Raw genomic sequence first — 24,231 nt, 5'->3', positions numbered from 1 at the left:
TCCTTTATAGAAACCATTCTTCCCATCCAGTTAAAGTTGGACTTACCTAGCTTTGCTATTAATATACTTGTTCTTCCTCTTTTGTAGAACTTAATGCTACCACTGGCAGCCTTCCTTCGACCACACCAATGTCTCCATCTGCCATATCTGCTCAGAACCTGGTCATGTCTTCATCAGGAGTGGGAGGAGATGCCAGTGTCACGCTGACTCTGGCCGATACTCAGGGCTTGCTCTCCGGAGGACTGGACACGGTCACGCTCAACATTGCTTCTCAGGTAGAGCACTGCCCTTCCCTTCATGGGAGGATTGTGGCACACTTTAATTTCTTCTTTTCTATGTATGTATATGCTGAATGGTTTTTTTTTTTTTTTTTTTTCAAATTTGAAGTGGTTTGCAACATGTGGGTGGCTCAGTCGTGAAGTGTCTGCCTTTGGCTCAGGTCTTAATCCTGGGGTCCTGGGATGGAGCCCTGCATTAGGCTCCCTGCTTAGTGGGGAGTCTGCTTCTCCCTTTGACCCTCCCCCTGCTTGTGCTCACTCGCTCTCTATCAAATAAGTAAAATAAGAGAAAATTGAAGTGTTTTTTTTTTTTTCAGATTAAAATATGTGTAATATGTTAAATGCAAAAAGAAGAGAACAGGAAAGTTCAGATAAGACCGAAAACTATATTTAAAAATTCACTAGCCAAATGGAATTATGATTGACCTCTTAGTATATATATCTTTCCAAACCTTCATATGCAGGGGCACACATACATGTTTTAACATTTCTACAGAAACGAGCTCTTGTATGCATCACGTAGTATGAACTCCCTCTTGCTACACTGTGTGTACCTTCCCCGCCAGTGATTTAATTTTTTAAGATTTTTGTTTTAGCCATTTTAGAAAAAGAGAGTGTGTGTGCACACTCGTGAGCAGGGTGGGGCGAAAAGGGGAGATGCCGAGGGAGAGGGACATGTAGGCCTGACACTATGACCCCAAGATTGTGACCTGACCTGAACTGCAGAGCCAGATGCTTCAGGGAATGAGCCACCCATCAAAGATTTTAGCAATGCAAACATGTTTTAATGGCTGTTCAGCATTTTGTTTCAGGAGTTTGTTGAAGGGCAGGGTGCTCAGGGTTTCAGTAGTGAGGAAATTCTCAGGCTTTCAGTGACCTATGGTCTCAGGGCAGAGCCTGCAGGTGGGTGTGCTGGGTCGGAGGGTGTGCATTCTGAGTAAGGCATTGAGCTGAGACTCCGGGGCAGCTTTCATCGTTTAAGATCTATTGCAACAATCGTGTCTGGTCGTTCCCCTTTCTCTCTGCCTGTCCCTGCTTTGAGAACAGCAGAATGTGCCACAGGATCAGAGCACAGAATACATTCTGTGACACGCTCGTTCCACTCAGGCTCGCTGCTCAGTCACACAGCCACACAGCGGCTGTTTTGATTCTGGATTCCAGTCCTTTCCATGTGTAAAATAGGGACCCTTCCCTGGCCCACCCCAGGGCCGGCATGGAGCCAGTTGAGCCGATCTCAGTTGGTCTGTACCAGCACAGATCATCTTGCTCCCGAACTGCCCTTGTGCTGCTGGCAGAAGCCCATCTGGGGCTCTGGGGGGAGTCGGCCCTCCCACAGGACACACAGCATGCAGCAGGGGAGGGTGGCTTCCATGTGGCGGCTGCATCTGTGCCCCTGGCCAGGTCCTGCTGTGCTGTCCTCACGCACCTGCCTTTCTGCCACTGAAGGAGAGAAGTGTCTCACTGAGTTCTTTACGTATTTTAACATTTACTTGTTCTCATGTGTTACTCCATTCCTGTTGTCCTGTTGTCAGGATGTTATCACCCTTCTAAATATTAACAGTTAGTATTATATCTTAAAATTATAGTTGGAACAGGAGGAGCCAACCTAAGAGGTAAATGATGTATTTTCTTTCTCAAGGCAGGATGCAGGGAGTTTGATTGATTCTTGATGCATTGCTGTGCGTCCTCACTTCCTACCTGTGATTCTAGTATCGATGATGGTCATACATAACCTTATATTCCAGTTGCCGGGCAACTGTGAGGACGTGGCTCCTGCCCTGTCGCGTATATTCGTTGGCAGTCAGGGCCATGGCTGGTTTCTCACGGTACAGTTTTAACTATAGTAGTTACAGAAGTAGTTGTGAGGTAAAAATCATTTAAAATACAACTTTAATGCTTGGAATAACTTTGCAGAGTGGGGTCAGGATTGATCAGAAAAAGCCAGAGAGGCATTTATTTCTATGGTTACGAGTTTATTTTCTGTTTGTTAAATTATATCACTTTGAGAATTTTTTTTTAAGATTTTATTTACTTATTTGAAAGTATTGGAAAGAGAGCACAAGCAGGGGGAGTGGGAGAGGGAGAAGTTCCCCGTGGAGCAGGGAGCCCGATTCAGGATCAGATCCCAGGACCCAGGGATCATGACCTGAGCCCAAGACAGATGCTTAACTGACTGAGCCACCCAGGCGTCCCCAAGAATTATTATTATAATTGCAGTGAAGTTCAATGAGGAGTTCTTAGTTATTCTAGGTTACATTTTTAAATAATGCAAGTATTTTCTGAGGATGTCTTTGCTCGTGCGCAGGGTGGCTGTTGGGCCCCCGGTCCTGCTCCCAGGCTGGCTCCCTGAAGCCTCTCACACAGTGCAGGGATTGGGGCCAAGGAGGGTGTTGCTGCCTTGAGAAGTTTCTGTACCGGGCATCAGATTAAAGTGTTGGATATGACAATGTTAGTGCTAGGACAAAGTAAGGCTGCCTATGCAGAGTGAATGCACAGGTGGGGATGGGATCTGGCCTGGTGCCAGAATTAATAAAAAGCACGTGTGTATGTGCTACTCCTCTGGCTAAAACCCTCTGTGGTCCCTGCTACGTTAGCACCACATCCACGTTTCCGTAGTGGCTTAGAGGAGTCTGTGCTGTATACGCAACAGTCCCTGCCCCTTTCTCCTGGCTCACCCCCAGCATAGATCGCAGGCCGCACCAGTTCCATGTACCAGGCCGTGGCAGACCGCGGTGGGGTGTGCTGCAGGTCAGCTCTCCCCTCTCTCCTGCCCCAGCCCTGCTGTCTGGGCCAGCTGGGTCAGAGAGTAACAGCAAAGGGTGGCACTGAGGTGTGCCCGAGGTCCGGGGGCACCGTTGGCTGCAGATGAGGTGTGGCCGGTGTCGGGAGCACCATTGCTGCAGATGAAGTGTGCCCAAGGTCGGGGGGCACCGTTGCTGCAGATGAGGTGTGCCCAAGGTTGGGGGGCACTGTTGCTGCAGATGAGGTGTGGCTGGGGTCGGGGGGCACCATTGCTACAGATGAGGTGTGCCCAAGGTCGGGAGCACCATTGCTGCAGATGAACAGCGGCTTCCTCCTGCATGTCTGTGGGCTACCTCACTGATACATAATCTCTGCTTAACTTTTCAAAAATTATCAGTTAAAAAAATTAAACCCAAATTGATTAATTAGCACACATTGTATAAAACAATAGTATAAAAAATCTGCAATTGAAATTCTGTAGGTTCATTTGAATCTCTTCTGTTAGCTGCTGGACTTTAATTGGACTCACAATGACTTCATACCCTGAAAAGTTAAAAAAACCATATCAACCCTCTCTTAGCTTTATGAGGGCTGTTTTTCTAAACATAGTGATTTATTGCACAAAAGAACCATCATTTTATTGTCAAAAGGTCAATGAACATATATGGAAATGTTTATAAATATGTAAACTGTTAGGATTGTTCATGATCATAAAAGTGTGAGCTGGAAATCCAAGGCAGTTATGAGAAATGAACTGTTCTAGAAATGGTTGTTCATTACAGGCAAGAGTCAATCACTAAGAGGCAAACATCCATGGTTTACCAGTAGTCCCTTCAAACCATTCACAACATGTGCTTCTTGAATTCAGTGAGGAAGTGAAGTGAGAACAATGTGCAGATGCGTCAGCCAATCCCCCGTGTCTGCACGTGGAAAGTCAGGCCCTCCCTGGGAAACTGCAGAGACGTGAACTGTAGATGTTAAAAACACATGAAAGTACTATCCATTTATTGTGTATCATTTCTCTTTTTCTTTTTTCTTTTTTTTTTTTTTTTTGTTTATAAGGTCCATGAGAGAAGAGGGTGGGAAGAACAAAAAGAGGTGGTCTAATTTTTTTTTAAAAAAGGTAACTTTGTAGTATCTTTACTAGGGAAATTATTAAAAGAAAAATTGATGAATTGTAGAGATTTCTTTTTCAACTACAAACTTGAAATGAGTTTTTCTTTCCAAATTTTGGACTGTTGGTGGCAGGGGTGGGAATCAGGCTACTAAATGTGAGAATTTTATAAGGAAATGCATGCACTTAAAAATCTATTCAAGAAAGCAAAGTGATTTTTCAGTTCTTGTTCTGAAAACAAAAAGAAGTAACCGACTCATCCTTGAAGCACATTCTATTTTATATGAATTCTTGTAGGTTTGTTGTTTTTTTCTGACTTTATTGACCTGGTACAAAACATTTAAAACTTACTAGTTAGGCATGTAAATGTGGTTTTTTTTTGGTCTCAATAAGACATCAGCATGTGACCATGGCAGCTGTGATTAAAGACGCTCCGTGTGAAAAGCGGGCGGTTCTGCAGTCACTGTCATGTCTGTAGTGACTGGAGGTGTCCTGGCCCCAGCTTCCAAAGCCTTCATGCTGCCTTCCTGTGGTGCCCGGTGCAGGCTCGCTGGTTCTCAGTGTCTGGATGTTCTCACAGAGGCACAGTGTGAATTTGAGTTCAGTCGGAGTTGTCTGGGGCATGGAAATGATGAGTTGCTGAGAGCAGATCCTGGCGAGATTAGAACATGGGCACAGTGAGTGAGGTCAACTTTACAGGGATGCGGTAGGGAATCAAGTCGGCTGTCATGCCGAGCCTCGTCCATCTGGATGGGAGCCCCTGGTGATGTTTTCTCAGCATTTCCCAAACCAGGTTGCACATCACAATACCCAGGTTCCTCCTGCAAGGTTGGTTCAGCAGCGGTGGGTGCGGCTGGAATCTGCTAGTGCTTGCCCGCCTTCGGTGATTCTGGCAGCTGGTCATTGGGGCCTGTTTTACTCTGCCAGGTCTCAGAGAATTCCTGCAGCTCCCATCTCAGTGTAAACCAAATACAGCAAAGAGGTAAATAACAGTGCAAGTAATAACACGAACCGAAAATAAAGGACTTTGAGATTCAGGTCACCACTTCTGTGAGTGTGGCTAATTGTTGAGCATTTATTTTACTAGACACTTGATTTTTAAATCAGGTGTATGTGTGAAGAATACTTAATGTTAGCAATTGAAACACCAATAATAAGCCAGTAGATTACATTATATTGGGAGTTTTTAAAATTAAACTTTTTATTTGAGATAATTATTGATTTACAGTGAGTTTTAAGAAATGATGCAGACAGATCTTGGGTACCCTTTACCCAGCTTCCCCAGGTGGTAGCATCTTGCAAAACTGTAGATACAATATCACAACCAGGTATTGTCGTAGTTATAGTCAAGACCCAGAACATTCCATCCCTCGAGGTCCCTCATGTTACTACTTACTGCCCCTTCCCCTGACAGTTGCTAATCTATTCCTTACTTCTGTAACTTGTCTTTTCCTCCAATAAACCTGCGTAAGCTCACAGTCTCAGAGGTCTTAGCTTTCCTTTGAGAACATGTAAGTGTATTAAGCCAACACTGGTTCCTACATGCACCAGGATTTCTGGCCAGCAGCCAGGCATATTTGTCTGATTAATTAGAAAGTGCAAATTTATTATTTTTGATTGGCACAATTTTCCAAAGTTGTGTAGTCTGGTAAGAGTGGTGGCAAAAGCAAGAGTGCAGAAGAGTGCAGAAGAGTACAGTGACTGGTGTTTGAAGGTAGTGATATGCAGCTAACTCCCCTATGTGAGGGGATGGCAGACATGAAGCTTTGTTGATATAGATAGGAACTTGCCCAAAGTCTGTGTAAAAAAATTTAAGGAGATACCTTAAAATATCACTTCACTTTTTTTAAAACTGCCTATAAAAAGCAGAGAATTCAAATCAATTTAAGAAGCTCTTTTACTCGGGACGCCTGGGTGGCTCAGCGGTTGAGCGTCTGCTCAGGGCCTGATCCCAGGATTCGGGATCGAGTCCTGCATCAGGCTTCCTGTGTGGAGCCTGCTTCTCCCTCTGCCTGTGTCTCTGCTTCTCTCTCTTTGTGTATCTCATGAATAAATAAATCTTAAAAAAAAAAAAAGGCTCTTTTTCTCTAGAATCCACGATACTGTCCTTGTAAATGTATATTGTGCCCTGTGTTCCATCCCATGGCCTCTTTGTCCCTGTCTGTGTACCACAGTATCTTTCCCATGAGAAGTGGACCTGAAATTCTTTAAATACCTCTAAGTCCTGCACCCCTTCCAGGCTTATATGCCCCATCGAGCTCAGCATGCCCCGAAGACACGAGGAACACCCGCTCTCTCAGCCAGGGGCACCAGTGACATGGGCCATGTGCCTTACTTATGACCAAAGCATCCTTGCTGTCCTTGCCTCCCTACCTGTGCGTTGATGTTGGCCCTTCACATCTTTGTGTTTCACGTGCGTGTTCTGATCACGTGTAAAGTGCGCTGGCTTGCAGTGCACATTGTATGTGTACTGAGTTTGTGTGGCTTGGCATTTGAGGCCTGTGGTCGGCCCGGCTGTCCCTGTGTGCATGCCCCTGGCCCACCCCGCACTCTTTCATTCTCCCTTTTTGTCTCAGATTCATGGTCAGTAGTGAGAGGTAGGCTGGAGTGGGAGAAAGACTCAAAGTACTTTGTATGCATAGCAAAACTGAGTGTGCGTTTTTGAACAAGTAAGTGTTCCTTGTATGTACATTTACAACTTTGTTGAGATATACTGTACCTACCATAGTGGTCACCCGTTTATTGAAAGTATACAATTTAACGGTCTTTAGTCTATTTACAGAGCTGTGCACCCGTGAGCACATCTAGTTTTGGAACATTTCCTCACCCTTAAAGGACACGTGGCACCGTGAGTGGTTAGTGGTCCGTCCCTCAGCCCCAGGCCCCTGACAGCCACCCTGTGTCTGTAGACCTGCCTGTCCTGAGCATTTCACATCCGTGGAAGCCCACAGCATGTGGTCTGTGGCCAGCCCGCCTCACTTGGCATCCTGTCGTTGAGCTCGTCCGTGCTGTGGCTCGTGCCGTACACCAGTGCTTCCTTCAACTGAATAGTGTTCCGCCACACAGACGTGCCTCACTTTGCACATCCCTCACCAGCTAATGGATATTTGGGTTGTTTCCCCCTCTGCAGCCACTGTGAAGAGCGCGAGCGTTGGAGGGGATATTATTTTTGAGCATTTTCATGTGTCTGGGTTTCATGTGTCTGGAGCAGGTGCCTGGGGATGCCATGCTGGGTCACGGTGTGCTTCTGTGGTGAACTTCCCTGAGGACCTGCCCACTGTCCACAGTAACTGCACCACAAGAGATACCCCTGAGGTTACCACTGGGTTTGATAACGTTACGCCTTCTAAAGCAGTCTGTCTTTGCAGGGCCAGCAGTTCCCAGCCTTACTCACCGACCCCTCGCTTTCAGGCCAGGGGGGAGCAGGTTCGCCGCAGGTCATCTTGGTGAGCCACACTCCACAGCCCTCCACTGCTGCGTGTGAGGAAATCACCTACCAGGTATGCTGTGCACGTGCATTCACACTCGTTTGTGGGCTTAGGGAACATGGGTTGAGGGAGGGCTCAGGGAGCTGGGGACCACCCCTGGAGGGCATCTCTGGCCCAGTGGGGGTGAAGAGTAGGTGTTGAGCTGCACAGGGCCTGGGGACAGCCCGTGTCCAATGGTGGATACTGACTGACAGTCCACAGTTTGTGGTTTGCTGCGATGAGGTTTTCATGCCACAAAATAAGATATAGAAACCAGTCACGTGTGAGGCTAGTTTTAAAGTTACTAGTGTCTCCTTCTGTTTGCCTGCTGATCAGACTTCACATGGCGTTTGATTTGCGTTTAGTTCTTTTTGAGGGTTTTCTTTTAATACCTCTGCTGATTCTTCTAGGTCTGGTTGTACATTTTTCATATACACGCATATGTGTGTGTGTGGCCTGTTTGTCATTTGACTACCTGTTAATATAGAAGAGTCTAAAAACTTCTTCCTTAAAGCTTTTCGGAGTTAGCGGTAAATTACAGATAATAAATAGTTACTGACTCTGAGCGGTGCTATGTTCTGTGCAGTTTGAGCAAATGAGTTTCAGGGAAATTACTCACTGGTCTTTCCATGGGATGAGGCCTCCTTCTTTATAAAGAAATGAGATCAGTACAGGCAGTCTCCTCCAGCCGAAGCTCATCCAGCGGAAGGTCAGTTGTGTCACTTTAGCACACTTGGCTCAGGGACCCTCAGCCCCGGCAGTGCCTAGAGGACTCGGAGCAAGCTGGTGGACTTGTGGGCACAGCAGAGGGACACGGGCACCGAGCGTTCACAGCGTTTCATCAGGGCAGCTGCTGGGGGCGCTGCGAGCACCCCTGAAGAGCCCTAGCCCCAGCCTCCGGCTTTAGCCCATGCGCCTGGCTGTGTGTTGCCTGCTTTAATCACGCGGTTTACACCTGCAGTTATTGAGCAGCCTGATGCATTTGTTCCTGTGCCTTTCAGACTTTCTTTTGACTCACAAGAAATATATTTTACATGCTGAACTGAACACATAGTTTCATGTGTTTGTTGTTTCTTGGCTTTGTACATACAGACCCTCACATGTAGACACACTATACCTGACACAAGCATCACAGAATAATACCCACTTCATGGCATATGACATGACTGCATCATTTTTGTGCTTCTGAGCTTTTTGGTTTTATTCCTTTTTTTATTAAATTCCTTTTTTTATTATTATAGCATATATTAATGATCTTAGAGCACTTTGTAGAAATCTTTTATTAAATATTCTTAAGTTTTATCCCTTTCTATATATCATAAAATTATGAGAAAGTACTTCATAAACTAGGTTAAAAATGTTGACAAATCCCATCAATTTTCATTATAACTAATTATAATTTTCTTTCATTAAGTTATCATGTACAAGTTTTTATCTGCAAAACTAGACTCCTATTTGTAAAAGCTCAGTCACAAACTCCTGCTTTATTTGTTTTCAGGGTGTTAATGGCATCCCATTAAAATGATTTGAAAATGTAATTGGTTGTGATTCAAAGTTTGGGGAAATGCTTTCATGCAATCAAGAAGTAACACACCTTCTGCTAAGTATGATTTATACCGCAGTTTGTTGAGAAACGATCTTCATCCATAGCAGTAGCATTTTGGGGGTCATGTCCTTTACTTTTGTCTAAGCTAACCTACTACTACTACCCACCGCACTTAGTGCATGCTGTGAGCCGGGTATCGCTCTCAGCACCCGGTATCCATCAGCTCCTGGAGCCCCACCCCAGCCCCAACAGGGAGGTGGTGTCAGCAATGACTGTTTATCAGATGAGGACACAGGGCTGGAGCAGCCAGGATAGTAATGCCAGAGCCGGGTCTGCCCATCTGATCCGAGGCCATCGCCCCCACCCTGCTGGCCTTTCCTGGGATGAAAGTGCCATGGGCCGGGTGCACCTGCATGGTGTGTCTCTGTCATCTTGTCATTTGTCCCTTTGCAAACCGCAGCCACTGAGTAAAGTCCGGGCTTTCCAACCTGCTGCAGGTAACTGATGTATCGGCCAGCCTGGCACCAGGGGGGCCGCCTGAGAAGGAGGGCCGGCTGCACCAGTGCTTGGAGTGCGGCCGCACGTTTGCATCGGCAGCCCTGCTGCTGCACCACAGCAAGGAGGTGCATGGCCGCGAGCGCATCCATGTGTGTCCTGTGTGCAGGAAGGCCTTCAAGCGTGCCACGCACCTCAAGGTAAGCTCTGCTCTGGCCTGGCAGTGGGCTCCAGGGTTAGAGACCTTCGCTGGAGGGTGTATGATCTGGTAGAAGTCCTGAGTCATGCTCACAGAAGGGAAAGAGTAACAGATTTTTCTGTGGTTTGGAGGAGGTCAGTGAGATTTTAGTTTTAACAGGTCTGCTGGGTGTACAGGTGAGCAGTTATGTTTATGTGCGGTTCTGACGTGTGTCTCATGTGACTTACACCCTCAGAGTGGCAGATGGTGAAAATACCTACGGGCCAGGCTGGGGGGAAGCAGGAATGCCCCTTGCCCTGGGGCCCACACTTGGCAGGACTTCCCACAGGGGCCTGGGGACACCTCACCAGCTGGGTCAGCACCCCCTTGAGACAGGGTACAGAGGTCTGCATGCTGTGAGAGTGGCCAGATGAACTCCGGGACGTGCACACAGTAGGGAGGGGGAAGAGGAAGGGCCTGGGAAGTGAGTTCCAGGGTGGTCAGGTGGCCTGCTTGGTGGAGGCGGCCCCAAGGCTCCCCAGCCAGTGCGCCTTGTAACCAAAATTGTCATCATCTGACCATTAAGTAGCCCATGATGGATCCCAGCCTTCCTGTGCAACAGCACCTAGACTTCTGCCCTCCTGATGTGCAGCCAGTATCTTTACCTCCCCTCTTTCTCTGCCATGTTTTCTGGAAAGAGGATGCCTTGTTTGTTTTCTAAACAAACTGAAGCAAAATCTTGCAAAGGGAGATGTGTGTGTGGCTTCCCCTGCCTGGTCCCTGTCTGAATCTGACCCTAATACTTAGAATCTCTGTGATGTTGGCTGGGTCACGTAACCTGCACAGCTTCAATTTTATAATTTGTAAAATGAAGATATTAATACTTAGATTTTATGGTTATTTTGAGGAATATAAAGTGCTTAGCACAATGCTTCCCTCACAGTGGAGAGGGCTGAGATGATAGCTATGATAATACTAATAGAGCATGAAACCTTTCAAAGAGGCTGTATGATTAAAGAAAAATTTTAAAGATGTTTTTAATAATATATATTCCTATCTGTGAGGCATAACTTTTCCACGAACATCCTTAGGTGAAGTTGTGTCAGGAGATAAGTAGGTAGTCCGTGCCACTCGCAGTGACGGGGACAAGTCCAAGGCACACGAGAGCCCTCGACGGGAAAAGCTCCCTATGGCCAGAGCTGGAAAAATTCCAGCAGGAAAATGTATTAAGTGGTGTTGCATTATAACCCACAGTACAAAATAAATACCATTGAGTCCTTCCTGATGGAAGTGTGACTGAGTGCAGAAATTAGTAAGTAGGGAAGCGAGGACCGACAGTCCGTGTGGACGCTGCCATCAGGGGCGTCCCCTCCTTAGCTGTGAGCCCCGGAGTCATCTCCTCCTCCTTGTGGAGGGTGTATGAGGGGGCCGGAGAGACCGTGGCCACCTTAGAACCACCTGGAGTGCAGCCTGCGCCCTGTGCTGGAGGTCGGTCCACACGGGTGGATGGAAATAGCGCTTTATGTGCCTCAGCCCAGAGCCCAGTCTCGTCATGAGAAGCACCCAGACAGACTCAGTTGATGACCCTCCCACCAGATAGCTGACCGTGTTCCTAAAGCCATCAAGGTCGTTGGCAATGAGGGAGGGAGCTGCACAGCTGTTACCTGGGGTTGTGAGGGGCCCCACGCCCATGACTGAATCCCTGAGGATGCTCATCCCACATGGTCCTCAGCAACCGTACTGCTCACCAGGGTTCCCATGGTCACAGCTCTGTCGCGAGTCTGTAGAGCTCTGTGAGTGTAAGTTGTAAGTATTTCTTCCTTTTGTGTGTGGTCTTCAACAGGAGCATATGCAGACGCATCAAGCTGGCCCCTCATTGAGCTCCCAGAAGCCAAGAGTGTTTAAATGTGACACCTGCGAAAAGGCGTTCGCCAAGCCAAGCCAGCTGGAGCGGCACAGCCGCATCCACACAGGTAACCGTGAGCTGTGTGCTCCCAGGTCCAGGTCTTGGCAGCAGAGGTGGGCTGGTGAGAAAACGTATTTTACGATGTCCTATGTTATTTATAAAGCCAGGGCCACAGATTCTGTTTTTTTCCCCTAATTTTTCATCAATTTATCATGTTGACTTTTCAAGTAAAAGATTTTGCAGTGTCCTTGGTGACCATGGGCAGTAGAACCATTAGGCAAGGGCTGCCGTGGCTTCTGGGGACCTTGCCTGTATCGGGGTCCCCCCCACTTCCAGATGCCAGCTCCTCCTACTGTGGGGACACCAGTCCCTCTACTCCTATTACATCTTGTCACCACCTAACCCTGCCCAGGTCTGTTGTGTTGTCAAACCAAGATCACCAAGACCTAAACTCTCACCCATCTGCCCTTGGTCCGGCTCCCTGACAACTCACTTGCACCCTCCACGCCACCCTTCAAGGCGTGCTGCAGCTCACGTGGAGACACCACTGTCCCAACCCCATTCTGTGGCTCTGTGGTGGCCTCTCACCTCAGGACCTACTGCGGGACCTGCCTCCGCTCCAGCCAGCAGGCCTGCATGTCCACAGAGCCAGCCGGAAACCGCGGGAGGTTGGCAGATGGACCCTCGGATTCCTCTCTGAGCACCTGGGGGTGGGACCCTGGTGTCCTCTGAGCCGTCACGCCCACTGCTGCACAGTGGGCTCTTGCCCTGCGGCGGCCAGCCTTGGGGACCCTCAGGGTCTCACACCTGCCTGCCTTCTGGAGTCCTGACTCTGCTCACTGAGCATCCTCTCTGCTGGGCCCCTCGGCCCCATCTCCTTTGGCCTGGCCGTCTCTGACTCACCTGCAGGTGTCAGCTTGGACTCCTTCCCCAGGAGGCCTCTGAGACCCCAGTGCCCCTGGCTGGCCCACGGGCCTCCTTGTATTGTCAGCATAGACCCAGCACCAACCAGGTGTTTGGCAAATAGCTTTTGAGTGAAAGATAATGATGCTGTACTTCTGATGTATTTACTCAGAAACATGGTTTTAAGGGATAGAGACTCCTGTTTGCCCTTAGAACAAGCTAGGCACTCCGAAGGTTTAGAGAAGCCCATAGATGGCAGATGGCTATGGGCCCTGCTTGCCGCTGGCCGGGATGCACCCCCTCTGTGTGCATGCTGCCTTCAAGCCTGCAAAGGCCCCTGCACGGCCTTTGGTCCCTGCAGCTCCCCTTCTGCCTTCAGCCACAGGACCCTCTGCTCTGAAAGTCTCCCTGTGACTCAGCCCAGGTTCTCTGACCAGTGGCCATAACCACATCTATGACATCCTTGTTCTCCAGGCACAGGAACACAGATGCAGCGCAGGCGTGCTGTTATCATGTGCTCATGCCCTGGGATTGGGGCAGGACGTGTCGGGGCCACCTTGGGGGACAGTGGGAAGCCCTCCTGTGTCTTGGCCACTGGATCGAGGGACAGACAGAGTGACAGGGGGTTTACCTGGGGAAGATGCACAGCAGGTGTCCTCGGCAACCACGTGGGGCTTCATGCGGACATGTCTGGGGAAGCCACATGGGAAAAGGGAGCAGGTGCCTGGCCAGGCGGCAGTCGTCCAGAGTCAACAGGAAAGAACCTTTTGGGCCCAGGGGGACTTGGTAGGGGACAAGTGTGTGGGGAAGTCAGAGAATGCAGGCCCGGGAGTGCGCAGCAGGGAGATGAGTGGGGCTTCTGGCAGGAGTCAAGGGGCAACATCCCTTCCATTCTTGGGCTTCTGTATCAACATCAAAGGAATTAAAATGACATTTTAGAAAATATTGGATAAGTTATACTTGTGATTAGGTAGATTTGACATTCTCATGTACTTGGTGTGGGTTTGCTTTACTGCCCAACGTGTTTTAGGAACACTATTTTAAGCATAGGGGCTCTACTTTTATTTCTGGGAGTTCCGGTAGCTGTGGATTAAGGTTTTATTCTGTGTCTCACCATGGGGCAGATTTGCTAGAAACTCATGAGTTAGCAGTGGGAGGGACGGAAGGACGGTGACCTCATGTGCGTCCCTCAGGGCTCTGGGTCTGTGCTGACACTGAGTGCCGCCCCCACCCACCCCCAGGAGAGCGGCCATTCCACTGCACGCTCTGTGAGAAAGCCTTCAACCAGAAGAGCGCCCTGCAGGTGCACATGAAGAAGCACACAGGGGAGCGGCCCTACAAGTGTGACTACTGCATCATGGGCTTCACCCAGAAGAGCAACATGAAGCTCCACATGAAGCGGGCACACAGCTACACCGGTAAGCTGTGCGCCGTGCAGCTGGGGGTCAGGCCTTCAGGTGGTCGTGGCGGTGGAGCAAGTGCTAGGAGTGGGCTGTGGCGCAGCCCCTCCGCAGGGTTTTGGGACAAGGGCTGGCTCTGGGTGACGGTGGAGCTGGTGCAACCCAACGCTCAGAGGGCAGGTACGGCACCCACTCAGCACTGTTGCTGGCCGAGCGGGGTTCCCACATCCCACCCAACATCTTGGGATGCCGCTGTCCATGTGGGAAAGGGCAGGGGAGGCCCCTCGCCTCATCCAGCCGGACTGGGTCACAGGTGGAGCTGCTGCTGTATGCATGACTCCCTAGTTTTTGGGACAGTGTGGTCTGCAAGTGACGTGAGCCTGGGAGGGATTGGTGGTGGTGGTGGTGGTTCTCATGGGAGGGGTTTTGTGTGTGTTGTCTGGCTGTCACTCTTAATTAATCGCTTATCGCTGACCTCGTGTTGCTCTAAGCAGGAGTTCCCCGCCACAAGGGCAGCGTCTATTCATGTTCAAAAAGCAGGAATTGCTACCGACACTATTAACCTGCATCTCAAGTTATTCTTTTTCCTTGGGGATGGAAAGCAAATCAATTTAGAAATTTTTGGTTGCGATTTAGATTGTCTTTATTTAAACGTGAATACCCATGTGCTGCTGAGTGTTTGAGACTCCGCCTGATGTTTGTCTGTCTGTGCTGCAGGAAATCTGCAGGAGCCCGTGGTGCAGCAGGAGCACGGAGCTGAGGAGCTGAGCCGGACCCTCCACCTGGAGGAGGTGGTGCAGGAGTCCGCCAGCGAGTGGCAAGCGCTGGCCAATGTGTTCTGACGCGGCCCATCCTGCCCTCAAGGCTGTTTCTGAAATTAGATGTTGTGAAGAATGGAGCGCTCGGAATTTCTGTCTTGAAGCTTCAAGTGTTAAAATGTTAACCACACTAGTTTTTTAGCTATAAAAGTATCTAAAGAATCATTGTCTTTCAGAGACTGATAGGAAAGAACTGGGAGCAGTGTGAACACGTATTGTCACTTGTCTACAAATCATTGAACTCAGGTACTACAGCAGTCCTACCGTCTCCTTGGTGGCCAGTACATCTAGTTACAAAAGAAATAACTGGATCTTACTATCACTATAGTGTGACCTCTTTGTATTAGCAAAGACCAACATTAACATGGAAAAAGTAAGGTAGGTTCTCCTTCATGCTTTCTGTTCTAAGAAGCATAGCTTATAAAACAAACATAAAATAGGTGCATGAAGTTCAGAAAAATGTTAAAACACACAGGGAAGTGTTTTCCATGTCTTTTCTCTGTGCATTTTGAAATTAGAAATTGACTCTTTCTAGTCTACCATAAGTTAATATTAATACCTGGAGAGATGGCTGGACCAGTTCTCTCTGCATTACGATTCTTGAACCATTAGCTACAAGAATGCAGCATTGGGGCATAATGGGGGGGCTGTAAACCAGACACACACGAGGATGTAACGGTCCCCATGGAATGGGGGTGGAGGGCCTCACTTGCTTCATAAATCCAGATGCAGGTCCACGGGTGAGATGGTTGCAGAAAGCACAAGCCATACATCATGAGCAGGAAAGAGCAGAACTGTGTCCTAGCGCTGAGGACACAGTGGGGATCCGTGGCCCTGTCCACCCGGTAAGCAAGCAGTGTTTCCGTCCGAGCCCCACAATTCTCTCTTTATGCAGAGGCAGGTGTGTGGTTGATTTCAGGGAACTCTTTACTGTCATCAATGGTGCCACATGGAACACGTCCCAAACCAAATCCCAGCCCAGGCCGGGCAGAGTGTGCGTTGCTCCTACAGCATTCCAAAGACAGAAGGTTCTTTACTTCATGTGAATTTCTCCTTCACAATTATTTATATGTTCTATATATAAATACATATGTACATATACAGATATATGGGCCTCTGTGTGGCTGAACAGTATATTTTGTAAATAGAAGCACTAGTCCCGATTACAGAGTGAGCATCAGAGTTTTTACCTCCCCGCGAGCACTTCAGATCAGTATTGTATTCATTATATTAATAAATGGGTATCTTTTTCATTGTAACATAAAGGTGGGGTTGTTTTGCTTTTTTTTTTTTTTTCCCCCCTGAAAAATAATTGCCTTTATTTTGTCTCATGGCCTCCCTGGTTTCAGAAGAGAGCAGTTTTATTATAAATATTGTATGGACTTTGTATATTAAGAGAGGAGCTCATTTCAGATTCCTGAAGAAAGACATTTTCACTGTTATTTTTTCAAAGGGCATCTTTTGACTTTTTTGTTGTTCACTTTTGGCATCTGTACATAAGTAATATTGATGGTGATATAAAAACTTTTGTTATGTGAAAATATTTAAGTCAGAAAACTGTTAAATAATATTACTTTTTTTTTTCCAAACTGCTTTGTGTATTGTATATTTTTTTAAGGAAAAAAAAGCCTTATTTCACTTATTCTTGTGATACTGGACTTATTATATATCTTGAGGTTTTCCTGGAATGTCAGTGTGTACCTGGCTATAGTCCATATATTCCGAATAATTGTAATTGTGCCAGAATTTTAAAGATTCTGCTTTTAATGCACTTTTCTTTTATAATTTTGTATTAAAATATTTTAGAAATGTTGATTAATTTTGGTGAACAGATATCTCCAAAGTTGAAATTATTGGAATTTAAAAAATTTTGTTCTTGCTAGGTTATTTATTTTGGTTGTAGCATTAAATGTCATCTCTCAGGACAGTCTCTAAAAGGGGTTTATTTAATTCCTAATTGTACAGAAAGCATAGTTCAGTGAACTGTATTGGTGAACTGCCTGCTTAAGGCCTTACCAGGTGAATCTAAAGCCTACCTTTATTTTCGTCAAAGAAAAAGAAAAAAGATCAATGATTCATTTTATGAGTTTTCTCAATTTATTAACTATTAGTAGGCAAACGCAAGACATTAATATATTATTTTTATTTACTTCCTAATTATAAAAAGCTGCTTCTTTGCAAAACATTCCTTGAAAATATGAGGTTTTGTAAAGACATAATTTCACTTGAACCTTTGGTGGCATACAGGTTGATCTTTATATTTTAATGGTTGATAAATGTCTTCTGACGAGATTTCTAGCCTCCTGCATAACCAGGGTTTTGAGAATAGATAACTGTATTTTTAGAACTATCTCATCCTAGCATATCTGCTTTGGAATAACAATAAATAAAAAATGAAGTTAGGAAGTGTGATTAATTTTTTTCTTTTAAAAATGTTTACCATATAATAATTTGGCACATGAACTAATTTCAAGTTCAGATAATTTTTTAACCGAGCAGAACTTCTAATGATATTTTCCTTTGCCTCTGTGATGTCCAGACGATGAAAACTTACCCTTGCAAGGTCTGTCTGAAGTCAGGACATGGGTCAGTGGCAGGCGTCATCTGTGTGTGTGCTCAGGGAGTGATGGGCCCTTGGGAGTGATCCCTGGGCATCTTGAGTACAGCTCCAAGGTTCTCGACTGTCTTACACTTTTGTAGTGAGCTGAGAGGATGAACTGCCTTTGCACACCTACTAAACTTAAAACGAGGGTAGAGTGCTTGCAATGTTGAGGTGGCGGGGGTTCTGGAGGTGTGGGACTCCATCCACTGGAGAACACAGACGGCGCCAGATAACATAAAAACGTCCCTTAGAAATGCTAGCGGAAGTGCCCTACTCTGAGGTCTCCTTGCCTCCATTGATACTTCAGTGCTTGGACAGGGTGGAGGGGGGACCCTCGGGGACTCAGAGGTGCACCTGCCTGCCTGGCAGCCCAGTGTTGGGGCCCTCAGGCTGTGCTTTACCTTCTGACGATGTACTGACGACCCGGAACCTGTGTCTTCGTGACTGACTCCCCTGTCTGGTCAAGTTTCTGTTTCATCCAGGTGCAGCATTTCAGTGGGCCCCGTGTTGTTAGCTGGCAGTTCTGTGCTCCCCTGCCTGCTGCTGCGCTAAGCAAATTGAACTTGAGCCTTACAATTATTACCTAGCAGTCTCTGATCTCTTCCAAACTCCAGAGTAACATTTATTTGCAAGAAATGCACGTGTCAGCACAGGTACAATATTTTTTAAAAAATGTAAGTAGAGCTCTGTTCTTTCCCCCTTTGCTGAAAAATATCTGTAACTCATGAAGATACACATTTTTAATGTTAAATGATCCCTCAGATTAATGTGCATAACATCTTTTTAAGGAAATATGTAAGATAAATAGGACTGCTTTCTTCTGGGCATTATTTTTAGGGACTTTTCATGCCTGCTTTTTGCCTTTTTTTTTTTTCCAGTTTATTTCAAAAATCAATATTGTGGCCCCCCCCCACCAAAAAAATTAATCCGTCGATCATTGCTAATCTATTCTTTTCCTCATATCGACCATGTGAAGTGAGGCAGAGATGAAAGCATATAATTGGCACTTTGTACAAGTAATCTAGATTTTTTTCTTTTTTTGCCACTTAATCTCTATTCAGGTGATGTAGGATTTTGGGTTTTTAGAATAGAATTTCAAAAGTGCTTACATTCACATTCTGGGTCTTTTATCTTTACCTTCTTCTAACGAAAATTAGCATTTAAAAACCTAATTGCATCTTGCAGGCAGAATTTTTGTAAGGTTGGAAGCACTGTGATTCTCCAGTAAAGACATTTTCTTTGCCTTGGTAAGGTTTATAGCCAGGTGTCCTATTTGTCACCGTTGACCCCATGTGAAACGGCTCCCTTCTCGTGGGCGTGGCGTGGGCGTGTGTTTGTGTGTGTGTGCACGTGCACGCACGCACACACACAGATGAGCCCGCGCTCCCTGTCTCACCCACCTGTCCTTCACAGAGAGGCGTTGGGGTAGTTTCTCATATGGTTGATGAATGAAGTACTTAAAGCACTAAGAATAAAGATTCAGTGGCAGGAGCAATAGGCAGTAATCATAAAAGATTTTGCCTTTTAATCTTTTTTATGTGTAATGCTTTACAGCACGAAGACCATTTGTAATCGATTTGACAGATTCTACAGCAATGTAGTCATTCATTCTTGATTCACCACTAAAGAAAACTTTTAAAATCAATTTTTTTTTATTTACAGAAGAATCCTTTTTTTTATCTTCAAAGTTGTTCATGGTCTAGACATTGGCTGATATTTCTTTAATCCAATTTTGTATTAAAAATGGGGAGTTATGCTAAAAGCCACTGTGCTGACTTTAAGAATAATAAAAATAGTTTTGCATTATTTTAAAACTCCTGTATATTTACTTACTTGGGTTTGGGGTGAGTTATACCTGGTTAAAGATGAACATTTTCTGTAGGTAACATTTGCAGTAAGGGTTAACACAACACAACAATGCTGAATTTGCAATAAATCTGTTGGGTTTGAAGAGTGTGAGAATGCCATATTTTCTATCCTTGAGGATAATTGTCCATTTCCTCTCACTTAAAAGGGGCTTGAGAGTGACTTGCAGTGAAATGAAAACCAATTCTTGTATCACCCTCTGCGTTCATGAGACATGAAGGACATTCCCCAGAAATAGCAGTGGAGTTGGTTTATATTACTGCATCTAATCCTCTTTAAAGATCTATTTCCAGGCTCAGTGATTGAGCATCTGCCTTCGGCTCAGGTCATGATCTCAGGGGTCCTGGGATTGAGTCCCATATCTGGCTCCCCACAGGAAGCCTGCTTCTTTCTCCCTCTGCCTGTGTTTCTGTCTCTCTCTCTGTGTCTCATTAATAAATAAATATTTTTTTTAAAAAAATCTATTTCCAAACTTTTAGAAGCTTGAAATTTAAAGACTCCGTATCCTGTTGAAATAACAAACTCAGGGTATCTTTTGTCCTGTATCCACCTTATTCCTGGCACAGATTGAACTATTTCAAGTGATGGGGGTTTTTTCTCTCCTGGACTTTGCTCAGAGGGAATGGTAAGAAATTGTTTCAGTATGTTTGTTGCTTGTTTGTAGGAAAATGTTTAATAGCTTTTAAAATATGGTGGGTGGGGGAGGGTTTTTTCAAAAAGAATGATCAGATTATGGAAAATCTAATTTTACAGTGGATTGCCTCAACCATTTAAGATGCTTTCCCAGATGAGTCTATCTGGCCTGCTTGCGCTCTAATGATGTAAGAGTATTCATACATAAACAGGAAGGTCTACAAAGCAGCTCATGTGCCAGCAAAGCCAGGGGTGGGTGACCTGGCACCTCGGGCCCGGGGAGCCTGGTGCTGATGACTAACTTCTCTAGGCTTGACCCCTTGTCTATGGAATTAGTTGATTAAATCCCTTCCTTCCACTTGTATTTTCAGTGACTCAAGCAGAGCAGGTTTTCTGCCTTTGACGCAGGATCTTTTTGAGGCTGTGTGTGGAGGATGTGGCCGCAGGAGTTAGAGCATCTTCCCCCAGAGCAAAGCAATGCTTGTGGACTGACCACTATGATTACGGCATGTCTGCCTCTGAGGCACGGTCAGCTTGCTGCCTTTTATAAAAGCCTCGGGTTCCCTGTGCTCTGGTTCCTCCCCTGCAACCCCTGTGCCCTGGGCATCGCCTGGCCCACTTTGGGCCGCCCTTGTCTGTGCGTGCCCCCAGGGCCCTCTGCCAGTGCCTAGGAAACTGGCTTCTTGGGGGCTGGTGGGTCAGGGAGCAACTCAGATGCTTGGCCATTGCTGGCCATATGTCATCCGTTTACTTTGGGCTCCTTGAAATGCCCCTGGCTCAGCTTATGATGTGAGTGGGAATTTTTATTACCAATGTCAGTGGCTGATTCCCTCCACACCACCCACAGTGCTCTTCCTATCACTGGGCAGCTTTTACCTGACAGCTTTTTAGTCCTAAGCTGTCATGCTTTTAGTCCCTAAGAAACAGTGAAAAATGTGTGTAAGCACACACACCGCTTCACACGCTCTGCCAATAAACAGGTGTCTCCCTGATTGTGTCATTCTTGGTCAGTCAAGAATACTACTACTTTGGTATCAGAACAAAGTAATCATTGGTCACCCTGGTAACCAAGCTCTGTGGGAAGAAATTCCTATAATTAACACAAAGCAGCTCATCTTGATGTGATGTTGTAGTTCTGGGTAAAGGGGATGACCGCCCACCATCTGCACCGAGACACTTTACAGTGCATGTCCCCTGACTCCAGGTTAATCTTTCTCAAGCTCAAGAACCCTAAGTCCTTGTCCTTTCTGTATAATCCTGTATTGCCGAAGCAGCTTCAAATTTACCTAAGAGTCGCAAGGTACAAGGAGGGCTTTGGGTAACTCTTCACCAGAGACCCCGTCTGTGTTGGTGGAAGTGTGGACAGTGTCCCCTTCATACAAGCCGAGTCTGCTCAGGGTGGCAGCACCCGGCTCTCGTGGCCCGCTGTGCCCGTCACTGACTTTCCTGAAAACCACGGTGGGTTGTGCCGCAGGCAGTCCCCCCCCCCCCCCCCCGCCCAGTTTCTCTTCCAGGGTTTCTCTGTGATGTGTCTTTGGTCAGAACATCGCAGAAACGATGCTCCCATTTTGTGTCTTAGTGAACCCAACACGTCACCTACCATGGTCCCACTCTTGATGGCACCAAAGTCGCTGTCCTGGGTGTGGTCACTTCCCCTCAGCGGCAGGTGTCTGTGCAAGACCGTGAGAGCCTGCACCCTGGGGTGGTGCGTCTCTAAATGCGCTAGTCCTACCCTTAGGGCGGGCCATCCACCTGGAGGGAGAGCCGCTGCTGTCCCTCATTTCCTCGTCCCTGTATTCATCGTGGTTGGGACTTGCGGGTTCCTATCGTCTTTAACTGCTGCAGCCTGTTAGGATCCTCGTCGATGCCCACTAGATTCCGGGAGCGCGTGATTCTGCGGGCGCTTGCCCCCGCGGGCGCAGTGGACTGTGCTCCTGCCGTCCTGGCCTGTCCGCGCGCAGAGCCAGCCGTGCCCCCGCGGGGCCCTGCTTCCCTGGGGCGGAGGAGCCGAGCCCTGAGCGGGGGAAGTGCGAGGCGAGTGCGAGGCGAGTCCACACCCGCTGGCCTGGGCCCCCGCCCCGCGCGCCCCCTGCCCCGCGCGCCCCCTGCCGGCGCCCCCTGCCGGCGCGCGCCCCCGCCCCCCGCGGAGGGAGAGCGGCCCGTTCCCACGGCCACGTTCCCCGAGGAGCCTCCCGGCCCTGCGCCGCGCCCCGCTCCCCCGCCGACAGCCGGGACTCGCTCTCCTGGCCCCTGCTCCCCGGCTACAGGCGAAGAGTCCCCGGGGAGCCGAGCTGGGGGCCCGCGGCTGGGGACGCAGGCGGGAGCTCGGCCCCGGAGCGCGGTGCGAGTCCTCCCCGCGCAGGCGCCCGGGCTTTCCGCGGAGCGGGTCGTGCGGCAGGTGTGGGCGGGGCTCGCGTCCTGGGGCTGTGCCCTCGGCGGCCTCGGGTCCCCGCGGCCCGCCCCGGCCTGCCCCCCGCTCCGGGTCGGTCCTCGTGCACGGAAGGCAGAAGCCGGCCCCGGACGGGCTGCACGGAGCCGCCGCCGACCGGCGCTCTCGGGTCGGGAGGAGCCGTGGGGATTGGGGGCTGACCTCACGCTGTCCCCGGTGGGCGAGGGCCCGAGACGCCCTCGCCCTGCCCCGGGGCGGCGTGCTGAGCGGCGAGCAGGCTGCTCGGACAGACAGACAGACAGACAGACAGATGGCCGGCCCGAGGGCCTGCAGTCCTTCTACTCGCACCCGGGAGGGGGCGGGGGGAGGGGCGGGGGACGGGAGGGGGCGGGGGGAGGGGCGGGGGACTGGGGGGATGGGGGTGGGAGACGGGAGGGGGCGGGGGGAGGGGCGGGGGACGGGGGGGGCGGGGAGAGCGGCTCCTCCCGGGACGCCGCCTTCTGGGCTGCGCGGGGCCAGCTCCGCCTTCTGTCACCCTGTTGATTGCTGACAGCAGAGAAACCACGACACAAGATGTGCGAAAAGGCCTGGAGTCCTACTTGCTCTCTGGGAGGAGGGAGAAGCCGAGCCCCCCCGCGCCCCGCCCCCGGCGCAGCGGCGCCCCCCCCCCCCCCCCCCCGATCGCGGGAGCTGGTGGCCGCGGCCGTCGTTCCACCAGAGAATGGCCCCTCGCCCTCCTCGCAACCCCAAGGACAGGGCCCACCCGGGCTTCGGAGCGGGGGCCCTGCGGCGCCTGGTCTCCCATCCACGCTGGCTGCGCACTCCGGGTCTGCACCCTCCGCCAGACCCCCTGCCCCCCACCTGTGTGCTCTGCCGCGGGGCCCACCCGCCTGGGGGGCGACACAGCCCCATGGGGGCTGGAGAGAGCGCGGGCTCCGGCTCTGGTGCTGACCGGGAGTCCCTCCGGTGCCTCACGTGCCCCTCGTGACATCTCTGGGCTCTGCCTGGGGCTGGGGTCCCCAAGCTCAGGGGGCCTGGGGCCTGGGAGCACCTCTGGGGGCCCTGTGCAGACCTGCGCGGGTGGGGAGAAGGCACCTTCCAGCTGGGCTCCTGTCCTCCTTGTTTGATCTCCAAATATGCGTCCGAGTGGTGCATGATGGTGAGAATCGCTGTGACCCTAGGATTGACCCGGTTTACATTTAAGGTGCTTCCCGACCGACCGACCGTGACAGTAAGAGGCGCGCTGACCAACCACTATCGTATGGACGTGACTCCCCGACTTCCCAGATTCCTGGGTCGGTGGGAAGGGTCTGGGTGGCCCCGAGGAGGGCAGGGCGGGCGCCGGCAGCAGGACAGGCACCCCCCGCGCTGGGGCTCCCGGATGAGAGCCTCGTGTGGTCCCACCCGGCCGGCGGGGGGCTGCCGAGACACAGGGAGCCAGGAAAAGCCAGACAAAACAACGATTTGGTTTATCGTTTTTGAAACGGAACTCTTGTCACCAAAAGCGACGGCACACAAAATTTCCCGAATCCCTCCCTCCTTGTTGTGGCTTTCTGTGCATGGCAGATGTAGTTTCTCAGAGCTTCTTTAGCTCCCGTCAGCAGCTGTGTACTCTGGTTAAGATAATGAAATGTGAAAATAGCCTAAAAGATTGTTTGAAAGTACCTCGGAGGTTCTTTTCCCCTGTGAGTTAGTGCATCAGTCAGTGTCCAGCCGTGACCTCTATTCCATGTCCTCTAATTAACGCGGAAGCCATCAGAGGACAGCACGCAAGGGCCGTCCAGCCCTTCCAAAGCACAGTCCGCACACGCATTACCCGGACACACAACCTCTGCTTGGCCGGGGCTCATGGCCTACACACCAGAACAGAGACAAAAGAAGACGCCCATACAAA

General features: G+C 49.0%; 1 protein-coding gene across 8 annotated transcripts in view; it reads left to right on the top strand.

Annotated features, from left to right (window-relative positions):
* LOC129514548 (zinc finger protein 236) overlaps positions 1–17,253 on the top strand; it is a 108,066-nt gene extending 90,813 nt beyond the window's left edge. For 4 of the 8 annotated variants that reach the window (XM_055333215.1, XM_055333216.1, XM_055333219.1 and 1 more), the window contains 6 exons: positions 88–275; positions 7,503–7,634; positions 9,645–9,842; positions 11,664–11,793; positions 13,823–14,047; positions 14,747–17,253. In XM_055333215.1, the coding sequence (XP_055189190.1) occupies positions 88–275; positions 7,503–7,634; positions 9,645–9,842; positions 11,664–11,793; positions 13,823–14,047; positions 14,747–14,871 (998 nt within the window). In that variant the 3' untranslated portion in view covers positions 14,872–17,253. Of the gene's footprint in view, positions 1–87; positions 276–7,502; positions 7,635–9,644; positions 9,843–11,663; positions 11,794–13,822; positions 14,048–14,746 lie in introns of those variants that run through there. The other 4 variants (XM_055333217.1, XM_055333221.1, XM_055333220.1 and 1 more) reach the window with 2 other exon arrangements.
* Positions 17,254–24,231: the final 6,978 nt, after the last annotated feature.

This window comes from Nyctereutes procyonoides, unplaced genomic scaffold, assembly GCF_905146905.1.
Source record: "Nyctereutes procyonoides isolate TBG_1078 unplaced genomic scaffold, NYPRO_anot_genome, whole genome shotgun sequence".
NCBI classification, from domain to species: domain Eukaryota; kingdom Metazoa; phylum Chordata; class Mammalia; order Carnivora; family Canidae; genus Nyctereutes; species Nyctereutes procyonoides.
Note: the sequence above shows the minus strand (reverse complement) of the source record. Positions and strands in the feature narration are given on the sequence as shown.